This window comes from Alexandromys fortis, unplaced genomic scaffold, assembly GCF_014885135.2.
Source record: "Alexandromys fortis isolate MF-2015 unplaced genomic scaffold, M_Fortis_MF-2015_v1.1 scaffold_395, whole genome shotgun sequence".
NCBI lineage: Eukaryota > Metazoa > Chordata > Mammalia > Rodentia > Cricetidae > Alexandromys > Alexandromys fortis.
In genome coordinates, this window is record NW_026068296.1 from 59,726 (window position 1) to 74,903 (window position 15,178).

The window sequence follows — 15,178 nt, forward strand, 5'->3', positions numbered from 1 at the left end:
CACCCCTGCTATTGATGACAAGTACACGACACCACCGTCAGCTTTTACACAGGGCCTGGGGACACAAACTCAGGTTCTGGTGCTTGGATGGTAGACATGACACTTTCTAAGCCACATCCCCAGCCTGCCACCCCCAACGCTTTAGACAACATCTACTTCTCCTTTGGTCCTTCTTTGCATTAGAGAAGCCTGTCCAGATCTTCCAGGACCTGTGCACCACCACACCCTGTGTATGCGGTACTGGGGATGGAACCCAAGGCTTCATGCATGCCAGGCAAGCACTCTATAGCTGAGCTGAATCTCCAGCCCCAGGAATAGATATTTGGGTTGATGTTATATTATGTGAATTGTATCTTAGAAAGCTGTTAAAAGCCTGTGAGCATAGCTTAAACAAAGGTTTCTTTGAGAACACAAAAATATGAGCCATTAAAATTACATATAGGATTTCATCAAAAGAAACCAGCACAGAATGAGCCATCCTACAGGAAACACTCTAAGGAAAAAGTCAACCACATTAGGGATTGCCTGGGGCTGAGAGGCTATCAGGGGCTATGGTAAAGATTGGGAATGGTGCAATTCCATTACAGCAGTAGATACAAAACCTCCCTGGGCTGGACACTGAAGAGAGTGAAGTTTATTTCATTTTTAAGTGGGAAAAAATAAATGTAAAGAAAAATGAGGGCCTGAGAGAGGACTCAGTAGTTCAGACAGTGTGCTGCTCCGGCAGAGGACTTGAGTTTGGCTCCAGGCACCCAAGTCAGACAGCTCCTAACCACCCGTAACTGTCAATGTGACCTCCTAACCACCCGAAACTCTGTCACCATGACCTCACTTGTTACCTTGTCTCACTCTGTGCTGGACACGCTGGGGGGCTTAGTAGGTCTGTTCTTGCTTAGAACACCCTCACAGGGGTCAGTGTAACTCTCATGTCTGAAGCCTCTGCTCTAATGGAGGGGAGGGAGAAAGACGCCATGTGTGTTGGGGAAGAGAGAGTCTGACCTCGGGGTCTGAGCCCTGGGAAAGAAACACCAGATCTTCAGTGAGCAGTAGATACTGTTAGTCAAAGTCACACCATTTTGTGACGTTCCCCCATGCTGGTTGAACTGTAACAGTTTCTGAAACGAAACCATTTGTTTTTTAGGGCTAAAATAACTTGTTTTGCAGAATTTTGCCCTTCTCAACCTTGGAGCTGACTCAGTGACAGCACAGCTGCAAGCAAATACTTTGGGTACCCACCAACCATGTGACTTGGAATTCCCCCACTTCCTCTAAGCTTTCCTCAGATCCCTGACCATACTGCTGTCTGCTTGTCTGTCTAGTGCTCTGCAGATGTGAAATACAGCTCTCACCTCACAGGGGAGAAGACAGTGTTTACTTGGGAGTTGGCTCCCAAAGAGTAACTTTTGTCTAGGAGCACAGACTAGGTTACTCCAAATTCCATGTTTTAACATGTTAATGTTTCCTTGCAGGTTTTTAAAAAGTAGATATTTATTTTTATTTTGTGTGGGGGTGCTTTGCTTTCATGCATGTATGTGTACCATATATGTGCCTCCTGCCACAGAAGCCAGAAAGGAGCCAGATCCTCTGAAACAGGAGTTAAGGAGACTACAACTTGCCCCATGGGTGCTGGGAACTGAACCCCGGCCCTCTGCAAGAACAACAAGGGCTCTAAAGAGCTAAGTCATCTCTCTAGCCCCCTCCATGAAGTGTTCTAGTAACAGAACAAACAAAGCCACACATCAGGGCACTTTTAAAGTATAGTGGCAGAGACCTAAGGAGGGCGGGCCGCTGTAGAGTGTGGAAAGCCCAGGTCTGGGCCTCAGCCTGCTGACTGGCGGAGAGCAGGAACCTCTTGTACATTCTAAAAGACTTAGCTAATGCTCACAAAGATAGGTCACACACAAGCAGGGCAAAATATGGCCCAAGATAGCTTGACTATGGACTGTCTTCATTTCAAGCTCTCCACAGTCACTGAAGCCACTTTCAAAAAAAAAAAAAAAAAAAAAAAGGAAGAAGCTCAAGGGTTAGAGAGCAGAAGACCAGGGTTCGGTTCCCAGCACCTACATGGCAACACACAACCATCTGTAAGTCCAGTTCCAGGGGATCCAGTATCCTATTCTGCCCTCCACAGGAACCAGGCACATGTGTGGAGCACATACATGCAGGCAAAATACTCACAGATATCAAATAAAAATATTTTTTAAAAATTAAAAAAAAAACTAAACCTAGGGAGAACGCTTATTTATGTTTGAGATAGGATCTCACTATGTAGACCAGGCTGGCATCTGGGTCTCACTATGTAGACCAGGCTGGCCTCAGACACACAGAGATTAAACTGCCTTTGCTGAGATTAAATGTGTGCACCATCACACTTGGAAAAATCTTTATTATTTAAAGTACATGATCATCTTTGTCAACATAGAGAGTTTGAGCACCAGGGTAAATGAAATCTTGTCTCAAAACAATGAGAATAAAAAATAATAGCATCATTGTAATAAAAAACTTATTTAACCAGATTATACAGATTATACTTATATGGTCTTAATAAGTAGCCATTCTTTCTCTTTTTACAAAGCTAACCTTCTCTTGGAGTGATCTCATCAAAGTGTATGTGTGTCTGTGTCTCTGTGTGTATGTGTGCCTGTGTGTGTCTCTGTGTATGTCTCTCTGTGTGTGTCTGTGTGTGTGCCTGTGTGTGTGCCTGTGTGTCTTTGTGTGTGTGTCTGTGTATGTCTGCCTGTGTGTATATCTATCTGTGTGTGTCTGTGTGTGCCTGTGTGTGTCTGTGTGTGCCTGTGTGTGTCTGTGTGTGTCTGTGTGCCTCTGTGTATGTGTGCCTGTGTGTATATCTGTGTGTGTCTGTATGTGCCTGTGTGTGTGCCTGTGTGTATATCTCTGTGTGTGTCCGTGTCTGTGTGTGCCTGTGTGCTTCTGTGTGTGTGTGTGCACCTGTGTAACATTTATTTATTTATTTATTTTGTCTGCGTGTCAGAGGATACCTTGCTGGAGTCAGTTTTTCCTTCCATGGTGTGACTACGAGCCTGGAACTCAGGTCCTCAGAGGCTCACCAACAAGCTCCTTTACCGACTGAGCCATCTTGCCATTTAACTTGGTTGGTTTGAGAGTGCAGTTTAAGGGTACAGCCATCTTGGTGGGGGGAGAGTCAAGTCAGTGAGAGCCACAAGCAGTTGGAAAGCAGAGTCACTAGTGAGTCAGGCAACTAGCCTTATAGAAGACTCAGCGTTGGGCGCAGCCCCTCCCAGGAACTTCTGATCACAGCATTGAACACAATTCTTCCCACAAAAGATAAGGTGTCTCAGTGTCCCCTTTGAATGCCACATCAGAACCCTTCAGGACAAGTGTGTCTCGTTCTTTTACCCATAGTATCCAGGGCCTAATGAATGAGTTAAAAGATACGAGACGTTTGAAGTGATCAAAGCTAAAACCCCTTTGTCTGGGATTTGGGAGTTTAAGTTCATGCTAAGACTGCGGCTGTGCAAATTGGAGGAAGTTCTGCTCAGTGGCCTAAACAAGCAGAGATACATATAACAAGCACATATAATCATGGGTTTGCACAGCTGTTGGACAAAGTAGAGTCTTGATTCTTTGGGGACTGAGGGAAGGGTGGAGTCTTGGGCCAAATGCTGGGTCATTTCAACTAGAGTCGGGTGGCTGTGGAAGAGAGATATGACTGAGGAAAGGAAGTTGAGGGGATAGGAGTGTGCTCTGAGAAGTCTAAGCGGCAGAACAAGGGGAGGGAGGGACTCTGAGGGCACGGTAATCTGAGAGGAGATGGGGGAGGGGGAGGTTGATTGTGTGTCTCAAAGCCTAGGAGTCTGGGAGGAGTGAAAGGCTAGAGAGAGCCTTGGTTGAGTTAGAGACCACAGGAGGAGCAGCAGAGAGGAACAGAGTCAGGGGCAAGTGTGGAGTGTGTGAATGTGGGTTTCTAAATTTGCATATTTTCCCCACGACAAAAAAAAAAAAAAAAAAAAAAAAAAAAAAAAGACGGCACGTGAGTCTGTGAGCGGTTATTTGCAACAGTGAGCAGGAGCCGCCTGTGTGAGCAGCTGAGAATCGGAGGGTCAGGTGGCCGAAGGAACGCGTTTCACCAGACATAAGACCTTCCTTGGGCAGGAGTGTCGAGGCCTGCCAGAGAGCAGCAGCTCCCGAACCTCCAAACCCAGAAGATACCATAAAGTTTGCGCAGAATGTCCCAGAAGCCGACCCTCCAGTTCCCTGGGTGGACCGGCCACGTTGGATGAGGAGACTCCCCAGAGGATCAGGTTTTCCGTAGAGAATCACAGAGGTTGTGGTTGTTGAGCTTCTCCTGGCCCAGGGGCCCCAGGACTGGGTGGAACAGCCACACCTGCCGGCAGTTCTGAGGAAGAGGGCGGAAACTGCCAGCGCCCGCCCTCCACTGGCTCTCCCCAGGCTTGCGTGCGATAGGCTCTCCTGGGTCACTGTGTGCCACACGGCCTCACTTCCCGAAATGGGCAACTGTATTTTTTAGAGTCTGACATCCCTCCCTGGTTGACCCAAGTGGCATGCCCGGGGTCAGTGTGGGCCCTAGCCCCGGGTGACTGGATGGAGCCATGGCCTTCCACGTTCCTGCTGCTGCTGCTGCTTTTGTGGTTACAGAGCTGTGTCTCAGGTGAGAGGTGGGGTGAGAGAAGGGAGAGACCAGGTCCTCCTGTCTGTCCTCCATTGCCTTTTCGTGCTCTATTGTCTTAATGTTTCCTGGGGTGGAGGCTGGGCTGACTTGGTGGGTCTTTGCCAGAGACCTGTGAGAATGTCCGTTCTCCTATGTGGTCCCAGGGAGAGCTCCACCAGGCCTCACATGGATGGTGTAGCTGTATCCTCTACTTTGGCCTTTATCTGCTGGATTTCCTTGGTATGGAGAACTTCCTCACAGAAATTACCTGCTTGGCGTTTGTCTGTCTAGAGAGTTCTGGCTGGTGCTGTTGTGACTCCTCGTACATGTCTGCACACTTTGAATTCTGTTTTTCTTGGAAAGCTGATGCCATATCCGGTCCCTCTGCTCTGACCTGCAGGGAACCAATCCTCAAAGGCCTTTTGCTAATCGTGGCTACTCTCTGCGGGAGGCTCACCCATTCTTGCCTTCCTGGCTGCCAAGGCAACCCCTTACCACTTCCTGTTCCGTTCTGGGTATGGTGAGGGCTGGCAAACCCACCCCTTACTGTTTGACAGAAAGTGAAGACATAAATGAACCACGGACCCTAGAGGCTTCCTCCAGGTGCCCCTCTGTTGCTCTGCATGGAGAAGGTTTTCGAAACACTGAGCTGAGGTGAATTTGACAGGTCTGCTCTGTTTGGTTCACTTTGCATGGGAAGAAGATTAAGAGCATCAGCTACAGTGGCAAGTGGCTTGGGGGGCTTAACTGTAGCTCCTCCCTCCCTCTGCCCCCTGAATCATCCTGCCACCTCTAACTCTACTCTCTCTTCAACAGATTGGGTTAGGAAGGACACAGACCACATTCATGTATTCATTCATACTCCTTTGTTTGTATGTGTGTGTTACATACACGTGTGCAGGCCATCCACCCTCTTGCCCCACCCCCCCAGCCGTTGCTGGGGTAACAGGTGCACAGTGATTGTGCTTGCTGTTTTGCATGAGTCTTGGGTTTGGAACTGAGGTTCTCATGCTTAGTAGTCTTCATAAACCATCTCCCCAGGCCTTTTTCTCCTTAGAGACAGGGTTTTGTTTCCAGGCTAGCCAGAACTCATTAGATATCCCAGGTTAGCCGTAAACTCTAGCTCTTCCTACCTCAGTCTCCCTCATGCTGTTACAGGCTTGTGTCACGTCTCACCCCAAGATAAAGAGACCAGGCATGTCTGTCCTGTGCTCTGCAAGCCCCATGCATCCTGGGATAGCTATGGCTTGCCTAATACATTTGTAGACCACAAAGTCAAGTTGCAGCATCGAACCATTGCATGAACAGTAGCATTAGTGAATAATGTAGCATCCACTGGCCGGCTCATCAGCAGGGCCATAAGTCTGTGTGGCCTGCTTATCTTTGGGGTTTATAACGATGGACTATTTGAATATTAAGCACCATGGACAGTACTATTTAAAGGCCTTCAGCAGAGGGTGGAGGTGTGGCTCAGTGGTGGAGTGCTGGCCTAACATGCTTGAGGCCCTGGGTGTGATTCCCAACACACCATACAAAACCAACGGGACAGAGCGGAGAGGGAAAGAGGAAGAGGAAGAGGAAAATTATTACTGGGGGAAATAATTCTTCATCGCTTTCCTAGACACGGGACCTTCTTGTAACCACAGCGGTTTGTGCGCTCAGGCTCCAGAGCTTAGTGACCTGTTTGTGTCTGCACATCTGTCCCAGGCAGAGCCCTGGTCTGTCATGAAATACTGGACATCCCTGAAGACCAGAAACTATCCAGAGAAAGGGATGATATCTGGTAGAGATATCCTTCTAGGGCTGCTTCCTCATTGGACTGGGGTCTCCTCCATCAGACTGGGGGCAAACTGTTAGGGGGCCCTGTGCTTCTCCCATCTGACTCCCTGAGAGTGGGGCTGTGTTCCCCCTTCACCCTGAGCTCCACAAATCCAGGGCTGCTGCACCCTTCTTTCACCTCCTGCTGCTGGTTTCAAGATGTCTTTCTCTTCCTCTCCAGACCGTGCTCAGAAAGTCCTGTCTCCCCAGGTCCCTCCAACGAGAACGTGTACAGGAAAGTGTGGCGGCGTGAAGGGGAGTCTCTGACTGTGCTGTGCTCCTACAAGAACCGCCGGAACCGCGCTGAGAGCAAGGCTTGGTGCAAGGTCAGGAAGAAGAAGTGTGAGCCCAGCTTCATCCGGAGCTGGGTGAAGGGGCCCAGCTACTCGATGCGGGATGATGCCAAGGCCAAGGTGGTCCACATCACCATGGAGGCCCTCAGAGTCCAGGACTCCGGACGATATTGGTGCATGCGGAACACGGCTGGGAATCTCTACCCGTTGGTGGGTTTCCAGCTGGAAGTGTATCCAGGTGAGCAGACCCAGCCAGAGCTGGGATGGGTGGGGTAGTATAAGAATGAGTGGTTCTTCACTATGGACATCTTCCTGTCTCCATTTTACGGACAAAGAAAATGAGCTTTATCAAACTCTGAGTGGCTCTGGCTTTGCCCTGTGTGGAGGAGAGATGGAACTCGGGACCATGTTTTGTCTTCAGTTGTCTGAACATCATATACTCACTGTTGGGGTGTGCCTGGCACTGTTGCAGGCCTTGAGAATATAACAATGAGCAAAACCAGGCATTGTCCTGCCCTGTGGGGAGCCCTGACAGTCACGCGCCATCTGACCAATCATGGCACAGTGAGACGCATGTGCTGAGAAAGCAATGATGAACTAGTTGCTTGGTGTCCGCGGCCTCAGGAGAGGAGAGCTCTGTCATGCTTAGAAGGGCACCTGCTGGGACAGCCTTATGAGCAAAGGCCCTGAGGAGAGATGCAGCAAGGCCTGCAGAAGGACAGGTGTGGCTGGGCCACTCTGGCTGCGGGGGAGAGGATTAGGGGAAAGGAACAGTTAGGTCTATAGTAATTTGTCACATTTATTTGTTTATTTGGGGCAAGGTCTCACTATGTAACCCTGCTGGCCTGGAGCTCACTGTGCAGACCAGGCTGACCCTGAATCTCTGACCACAGAGCTCGCACTCCCTCTGCCTCCCAGGAGCTGGGATTAAAGGTGCTGCACCCGCACCCAGTCCAATGCACTGCTTCTATTTAGGCTTTCAGTCAAGTGGTTCTGAGTTCAGTGATACAGAGCTGGGTCTAATTCTAACTGCAAAGGAAGAGAAGCATGCTGTATCTTATGTTGTTCTCCCACATGTGTGTATATGTAAATGTATGTGTGGATACACTGTGTGTATGTGGAGGTCAGAGGTCAGGCCCAGGGGTCATTCCCCAGGAGCTGTCCTCACTGTGTGTATGCGGAGGTCAGAGGTCAAGATCAGGTGTCATTCCCCAGGAGCTGTCCTCACTGTGTGTAGGAGGTCAGAGGTCAAGCCCAGGGGTCACTCCTTAGGAGCTGTCCTCGTTATTTTTGAGAAAGGGTATCTCTCTGGTTGGTAGTGTGCCAAGTGGGCTACACTGCTCCCCATGCCCAGATTAAAGGCACACACCAGTATGCCCAGGTCTGCATGCCTCCAAGGCCAGCACTGGACCGACTAAGCCATGTCTGTATTCTATTGTATTGTATATGTATGGCCTATTTTCTGTAAGGCCACAGTCACTGTTGACAAACGGTGGGGGAGGGAGAGGAGGCAGTGAGACCAAGGGGCCTGACTGGAAATAGCAGGGGCTTGGACAAGTGGGACTTGGGCACCTGGGGTGAGGGTAACAGATAAACTTAAATCTCGGCTTCGTAAGACTCTGTTTATTTTGGAGTGAGGGAAGATTTGCTCAATGGGGAGAATGGAGGAGAATATTGACTCCTCGGTTGCTGGGGGATGGTAGCATTTATGTCGTGGGGAACCACCAAAGAGTTCATATGGAGGGAAAATCGAGAGCCCTGTTTTGTCATGTGAAGGCATGTTCTGGATTCAGGTAGAGAGAGGAAGCAGGCAGTTGAAGTGTTAATGACGGGCCAGAACTGGAGTGTGCACTTTGAAGTGTCTCTGTGAAGAGAGTCAAGGGCATTTAAAGGTCACGGCTAGGGCTGTGGATGAGACTGTAGGATAAGGGGTCTCTCAGGCATATCTCAGTACAGCTGCCCATCACAACAAAGGGGATAGAAAAGTCTCTCTCCTGTGTACAGAAAGATGAGAGAAGAGTCTGAGCAGGATGGGGTCCCCACACTTATAGGACAGGAAATGGTGGGGACCCAGGAAGTGTCTGGGGAAAGCCACCCGTTTTGTCATGAGTTCGCCCTCCACCTGCCATGCCCTGCTCCCCTGACCTGAGTGCATCCCCATCCTCCCTGGTCTGAACCAGGAAGAGCTTTCCCTCCCAGCTGTGGTGCTGAATCTCATCTTGTGCTCTAGCTCCATGTCAACCAAGAAGCAGGAGAAACTGAGCCTGGGGTCTTCACTTGGAGGGATGCCATCAGGAAATGTGCTTATTGTTTTGCCATCATTTCTCTTATCAGCGTGTGCGTGGTGCGTACGTGTGTGTGTGTGTACGTGTGTGTGTACGTGTGTGTGTGTGTGTGTGCGTGTGTGTGTGTGTGTGTGTGTGTGCGCGTGCGTGTGCATGTGCTCTGCCTCTGGGGCCAGAGAACAACTTCAGCTGTCATTCCCAGGTACCATTGCTCTTTTGTTTTCTTTGAGCCAGGGGTTGTGATGAGCCTGAACATGCCAAGTAGGTTAGGCTGTCTCTGGCCAGTGACCCCAGGAATTTCCCTGTCTGCGCCCCCAGCATGGGACTGTAAGCCTGTGTTCCTGGGGCTGAACTCAGGTCCTCATGTTCACACGGCCAGCACCACTGATCGAGCTGTCCCTCAAGGTCTTCATTTTCTGCTTCTTAAGGGTCATTAATCTTGGGGCAGTTTCTACTTTGCCCATGTTTTCAGTTGAGAGAAAAAACAATCTCCTGCCCATGGCCACGTGACACTTGATGCCAAACCTGACAATCTGGGATCCCTGGGCCCATGTAGTAGAAGAGAAAACTGACTGCTACAGGTCCTTTGATCTCCATATTCATATCAGGAATGTGTGTGACCCCCAAATAAATAAATGAAAATGTAAACCTGTACTTAAACCTCAGCCCAATTACAGCTCTAAGAGCAGGGTGTGCAACGCCCCAGAAACCAGACCTTGTAGCCCAGGACAACTGAGTCCCGGAGAGCCAGCTGCTCTCCTGCCAGGCTCCTTCATCTTTTCCCTCCCCACATTGTTATTCAGGCTGCATTGCTCAGAACAATGGCTCAGGCCTCCCTGCATAGAGACCCCTGGACTCAGGAATGTCTTTTCCAGGCCTTGTAAGGGGAGGAGGGGTTTTGTAAGTCTTTCTCTGTCTTGCTCCTGCTGAGATGGACCTGTGAGTCCCCACAGGACTGAGAACTCCTGACTGCAGTTCCCACATGCTGTCCAGACCCCAGACTGCTGTTGATGAAATGAGTTAGGATGATGTCAGAGGGGCAGGACCTGCTCCTGGGTGTCGATGTGTACCCCGAGGAGGGTGACTGACCACATCTGTTTGCAGTATTCTCTTGAATTTGAAACCCTTGACTCCTCTCTGTCCCCAGTTCTAACCCCATCTCACAATTATGAAGCATCTGCCTTTATACAACATCACATAGAAATATCTCTTAAACTCCAAAGGGGCAGTGAGTTGGCTCACTGGGTAACAGCACTTACAATCAAGCCTGGGGACCTGGTTCAAACCCCAGGACCCAGAAGATGGAATGACAGAACTGACTTCTGCAAGTTGTCCCCAAACCTCCACATGTGTTCTGTGGCACATGTATACACACAGATACGCACACTTACATGCTAAGTAAATGTCATTTTAAAGGAAAGTTCTTTGGTGCTCTTGATTGACCCGGGAGCTAGGAAGTCAGATGACACTGTGCTGGGGACCAGCCCTGACAGGGGAGGCTGAAGAGAGTGTCCAGTGTCTCTCTTCCTCACGTGTCTACTTCCTCTTTCCTGTCTCCCTCTGAAAGAACACACAGCTGACACTCAGAAGTCAAGCCCAAAGTCACGGAGGGCAGATTCTCCTCAGTATCTGTGCAGCTGAGGGGCTGTGAGGTCTGTCTGTGGAACTCAAGTCTCTGGCTTAATCTAATATTTCCTCCTCTCTGGTCCCTCAGCCCTCACAACTGAGAGAAACCTTCTTCGCACACATCTAACCAACACCCTTGAGAGTGGATTTGTCACAACGGGCCAGGTCCCCATTTCAGGCCCTCATGTGCCCTTCACCCGTGACGTGACTGTCTTCACATCTGGACTCCTCACCTTGGCTTCAGGGACCACGGAGCCAACCCCTGTGACAATCTACAGTTTCACCAATTCCAGTGGCACCATCACAGAGCACGGGAGGAGCACAAAGAACCAGCCAGTGACCATGTCTCCTAGCGATGCGAGACCCTTCTCTGCTGATCCAGTGACCACCTCCACCGAGTCAAGACACCTGAGCAGCATCTTGTCCACCACGGGGATGTACCACCCATCAACCCCCAAGAGGTCATGTGATATTCTCTCAGGCGTGGCCCCAGCTCTCAGAGTCCAACAGATCTCAAGAGGCGGCTCTTGAGTCCATTCTTACTCCCTATTGCTCCCCAGAAACTCAGTGAGGTCACTGCTATTCAGCAGTGGATTATGGGAAATGGAAAGGGCCTTAAAGGAAGGAAATGGGATGAGGGTCAAAACTAAGGATGGAGAGGAGAGGGCAGGGCCAGGCGAGGGACTGGGGAAGGAAAGTGTGGTTGTTTTACTTGGGTTCCCCCAGACCCTGAGACAAGGAGCAGCATTTTACTCTGGCACGGGGAAGAGGGTGAGGTGTCCCAGAGAATGGAAGTCGTCTGGCAAACCGTGCTGAGGCGGCCTCTGCTGTGCACACAGGAGCATCCTCCCACTGGGCATCCAGTGTCAGGTGCCACCTTCTGTTCTCCACTGGTGGGGGCAGCATTAGGGCGCCAACACAATGGGAGTGCAGGCCCTGGTGTCACGTGGAGAGGGAGCTTCTGCAATAGAAAACAGGGTGGGGGCAAGAGGGGTCCTCAGTCACTATGGAGGCAGCAATCTTGATGTCGTGAGCCCCGTAGGGCCATTGTGAACTACCCTTGTCTTCACTGATGGGGGTGGAGGACATGCTGGAGGAGAGGTGACAGCAGAGATTCTGCCTTCTGCCTGCTGACTCTTCCATGACTCCGCTGTCTCCTTATCTCTTCCCACAGCTCATCCCCAAGAGGGGGCATCTACCTGGAGGGAGCGCTGTGAGGTTACCCACTGGGTAACCTCTGTGCTTCTGTCTGCCAAAGGAAGCTGTGGCCAAGATTGGAACCCAGTCCTTACTCTCTCCTGTCCTGCCTCCTCAGGTCCCAGGAGACTTACCTCACTGTGACGATGGTAGTCCTGACATTCCTTCTGACACCTGTGGTGTTGTTTATGGTCTATGGCTTTTGGAAGAAGAGGCACATGGGAAGTAAGTACAGTCACCCCTGGAAACCAGGGCCAAGATCTGAGTCTCTACTCTGAGGACTGTGACTCTGAGACTTTGGCTGGGGAATAAACCTCTGCCTGTGTCCAGTCAAGATGACCAGTGACATCCAGGGAGGAGAAGGGTGGCCAGGCATGGGTGGTCCCACATGTCCCTTATGGGGATGAAGGAACAATACAGAAGCCAGAGAGGGTCAAAGGTCACCCAGGACATTGGGGCACTGAGAGCAGGGCATGGCCTTTCTTCATCTCCTCCTGTTTGTTGTAGGCTACAGCTTGGGCAGCGACTCTGCTAAACCCTGGATATATCTTCCTGAAGGACCAGAGACACTGTGGAAACCTGCTTGGTATAAGATAACTCAGTGATCTGGAGAACTGATGCCAATGGACTCAGAGGCCAGAGAGGACCAAAGCCCAGACAATGGCCCTGGGGCAGGAGCACAGTACAGCTGCCTTCCTTTCACCCAGGGCCACCGTGTCCTCAGTTTCCCTCTGTTCCCTACAAATGTCTCTGTACATTTGGAGACAAGAGCCAGACTCATGAGCCCTCGGGCAGCCAGTGTCTATAGAGTCCTATTCTGGATGAGAAGGGACAGAGATGAAGACCTGGGATCACAGAGGAACTGGTACCAGGAGGTCCCAGAGCTGACCAGGGCCACGTGTCTTCTGATGTGTCGTGACTGTGGCTGCTGGTCCCTTCTGTCCTAGAAGCCTGAAGTTTACACATGGCACTTGGTTCCTGTCTGCCAGCCTCTCTCAGGTCAGCGAGAGCCTACAGGTGCAGGACCAGCCTTTTCCAAGATGGCTGCAAAGGCTGAACCTGGCCTCCCCCCCATCCCAGTTGCTTCTCCCATGCTGCAGTGATGAGCTCATGGAGGCGACTGAGACTAATGATTGGCGTGTCTGAAGCCCCATGGAGAGGGCCCCTCCTCCAAACCATGGGGTTGACCACTTATGAGAAAAGATTACATGGAGCTGCCCTGCATAGAAAAGCAGTGGGTGGAGGACTAGGACTGGCTAGTTGACACCAGATTCTAGGCTGAAAAAGATGGGCAGACACATGGGCACACAGACATGGACATATACCCATACCCACTCACACAGATAGAGAGAGTGACAGAGAGAGAGAGAAAGAGAGAGAGAGAGAGAGAGAGAGAGAGAGAGACAGAGACAGAGACAGAGACAGAGACAGAGAGACAGAGAGACAGAGAGACAGAGATCTGGCTCTGGCCAGCAAAAATCCTGCTATGAGCCATCCTTCTACGTGAGCAGCAGAACCATATCTCCAGGCAGGAGCAGAGAAAGCAGAGCCCAGGGTCCAATGGCCCTACTGACTCTGCCTCCATCCTATGCACAACCCAGACTTGGCCTCTACTACCGAGATCATTGGTCTAGAGTTGAGCAGGGACGGCTGAGGGGTGTGGTCTATGGACTGTGTGTGGGTTATGGGTTGTGGGCTGTGGACTGTGTGTGGGTTATGGGTTGTAGGCCGTAGGCTGTGGGCTGAATCGTCACCCTAGTAGTGGTGCACACTAGCCCATGGAGACTTGAAAGGTCCCTGATCCAAATGCAGCAGCTAACCCTCAGCCCTGAGTCAGGGACCTCCTAATGGGACAGCAAACATCACAGTCAGGAGGGTGACACACCTGGGGCCTTGGTCACACTCCAGGATGGCTTTAAGGAGAGAGGAGGAGCCCAAGGTGTAACCTTGGATAGAGAAAGTAACAACTTCCTGCAGAGCTTGACCGAGGTTAACTAGGTTGAGCAACTGACAAATCAAGTTCTAGAAGGAAGGACAGACAGACGCATCCACACATATCACTGGCTCGCTGGCCATCTGCTGAGACACTGCTCTAGTGGGAACCTGGGAGGATCAACTCACACTGCTGCCAGAGTGCCTCCTCCATTACTGTCCCTCCTCCATTCCTGTTCCTGCACCTTCCTTGGCCCTGACAGCCCTGTTTCCTGGACAGCAGATGGACAGGTGGTCAGGCATAGGATCCAGGGATCCCTGTGTGAACCAGACCAAGCCACTAGCCATATCTGGGCCTCAGTTTTCCCTGTCTTATGATAGGGGACAATAATTTCTACCTCTTAAGAGTGTTTGGGGGTGCATTGTAATGACGTAAACACTGTGCAACCACGCGAGCGTCTCCTGACTACTTTCCTGATGTTCATTCCTGTTCCATCATTCATTAGGAACTGACTTTTGCTTCAGTTTCTGCTCAGCTGCTGTGACGGAAACACTCTGACCAGAGGCTGCAAAGAGGGCCCCGTGGTTAACATGCTTATTGCTCCAGCAAGAACCCACGTTCAGTTTCCAGCACCCACACGGGGCAGCTCACAATTGCCTGTAACTCCAGTTCCGGGGTATCTGATGTCCTGGCCCCCTCAGGCATATGGTACATATGAACTATTACAGATACACACAAATACACCCAATCAAAAAATCTTTAAAAAACTACAAAACCCAGACACTCTGGCCAAAAGCAACCTAGAAAGTAACGGGTTTATTTGAGTTATGTTTCTTTGTCACGGTCTGTCTTTGAAGGAAGTCGGGACAGGAACTCAGGCAGGGACTGAAGCAGAGACCATGGAGGAATGTATTCTTCTGCCTTGTCTGCTCACAGGCCTGTGCTTAGTTAGCTTTCTTACACAGTGCAGGATATATTGACCAGGGAATGGTGTCTCCCACAGTGACTGACACTCCTATATAAGCTAACAACAAGACAATCCCCCAGAGACAGGTCCACAGGCCAGTCTGATCAGGGTGATCCCTCAACTGAGGCTCCCTTCTCTGGAGACTCCAGGCTGTGTCAAGTTGACATTTGAAGCTACCTGTCAACTTTCTTACTGTCACCTTGTCTCCTCCCTTCTAGGCTCACACATGGATGGTGCAGCTCTGTGCTGGTGGCTGCATCAGTTCCTTCTCAGTTGCTGTGATGGACACCATTGTTGGGGACCGCCTGGTCCTAGGCTTTCCCTGGGGCCCTGAAGTATGGGGAAGGATTGGTTCCTTGTCTAACACCAGGAACATGCAGGGCAATGCCAGTAAAGCCTGGGGCCAGG

The 15,178-nt window shown here is 50.6% G+C and overlaps 1 protein-coding gene across 3 annotated transcripts; it reads left to right on the plus strand.

Annotated features, from left to right (window-relative positions):
• The first annotated feature begins 4,478 nt into the window (after positions 1 to 4,478).
• On the plus strand, positions 4,479 to 14,230 carry Treml2 (triggering receptor expressed on myeloid cells like 2). 3 transcript variants are annotated; one of them, XM_050132529.1, is made up of 5 exons: positions 4,479 to 4,651; positions 6,651 to 7,000; positions 10,762 to 11,134; positions 11,989 to 12,095; positions 12,378 to 14,230. In XM_050132529.1, exons 1-5 carry the CDS (start codon positions 4,593 to 4,595, stop codon positions 12,473 to 12,475), a joined length of 987 nt encoding a protein of 328 aa, XP_049988486.1. In that variant the 5' UTR covers positions 4,479 to 4,592; the 3' UTR covers positions 12,476 to 14,230. The 3 variants fall into 3 exon arrangements, with proteins under 3 accessions (XP_049988486.1, XP_049988487.1, XP_049988488.1); XM_050132530.1 differs by having other exon boundaries at positions 6,680 to 7,000; XM_050132531.1 differs by lacking the exon at positions 4,479 to 4,651 and adding an exon at positions 6,331 to 6,434 and having other exon boundaries at positions 6,680 to 7,000.
• The last annotated feature ends 948 nt before the right edge of the window (positions 14,231 to 15,178 follow it).

Excerpts from the sequence above, each read along its gene's own strand:
- Treml2 (XM_050132529.1), top strand. The coding sequence starts at position 4,593 with ATGGCCTTCCACGTTCCTGCTGCTGCTGCTGCTTTTGTGGTTACAGAG. Across the intron at positions 7,001-10,761 it reads CCAGCTGGAAGTGTATCCAG|CCCTCACAACTGAGAGAAAC; the intron begins GTGAGCAGACCC and ends CTGGTCCCTCAG. Across the intron at positions 12,096-12,377 it reads GAAGAAGAGGCACATGGGAA|GCTACAGCTTGGGCAGCGAC; the intron begins GTAAGTACAGTC and ends TGTTTGTTGTAG.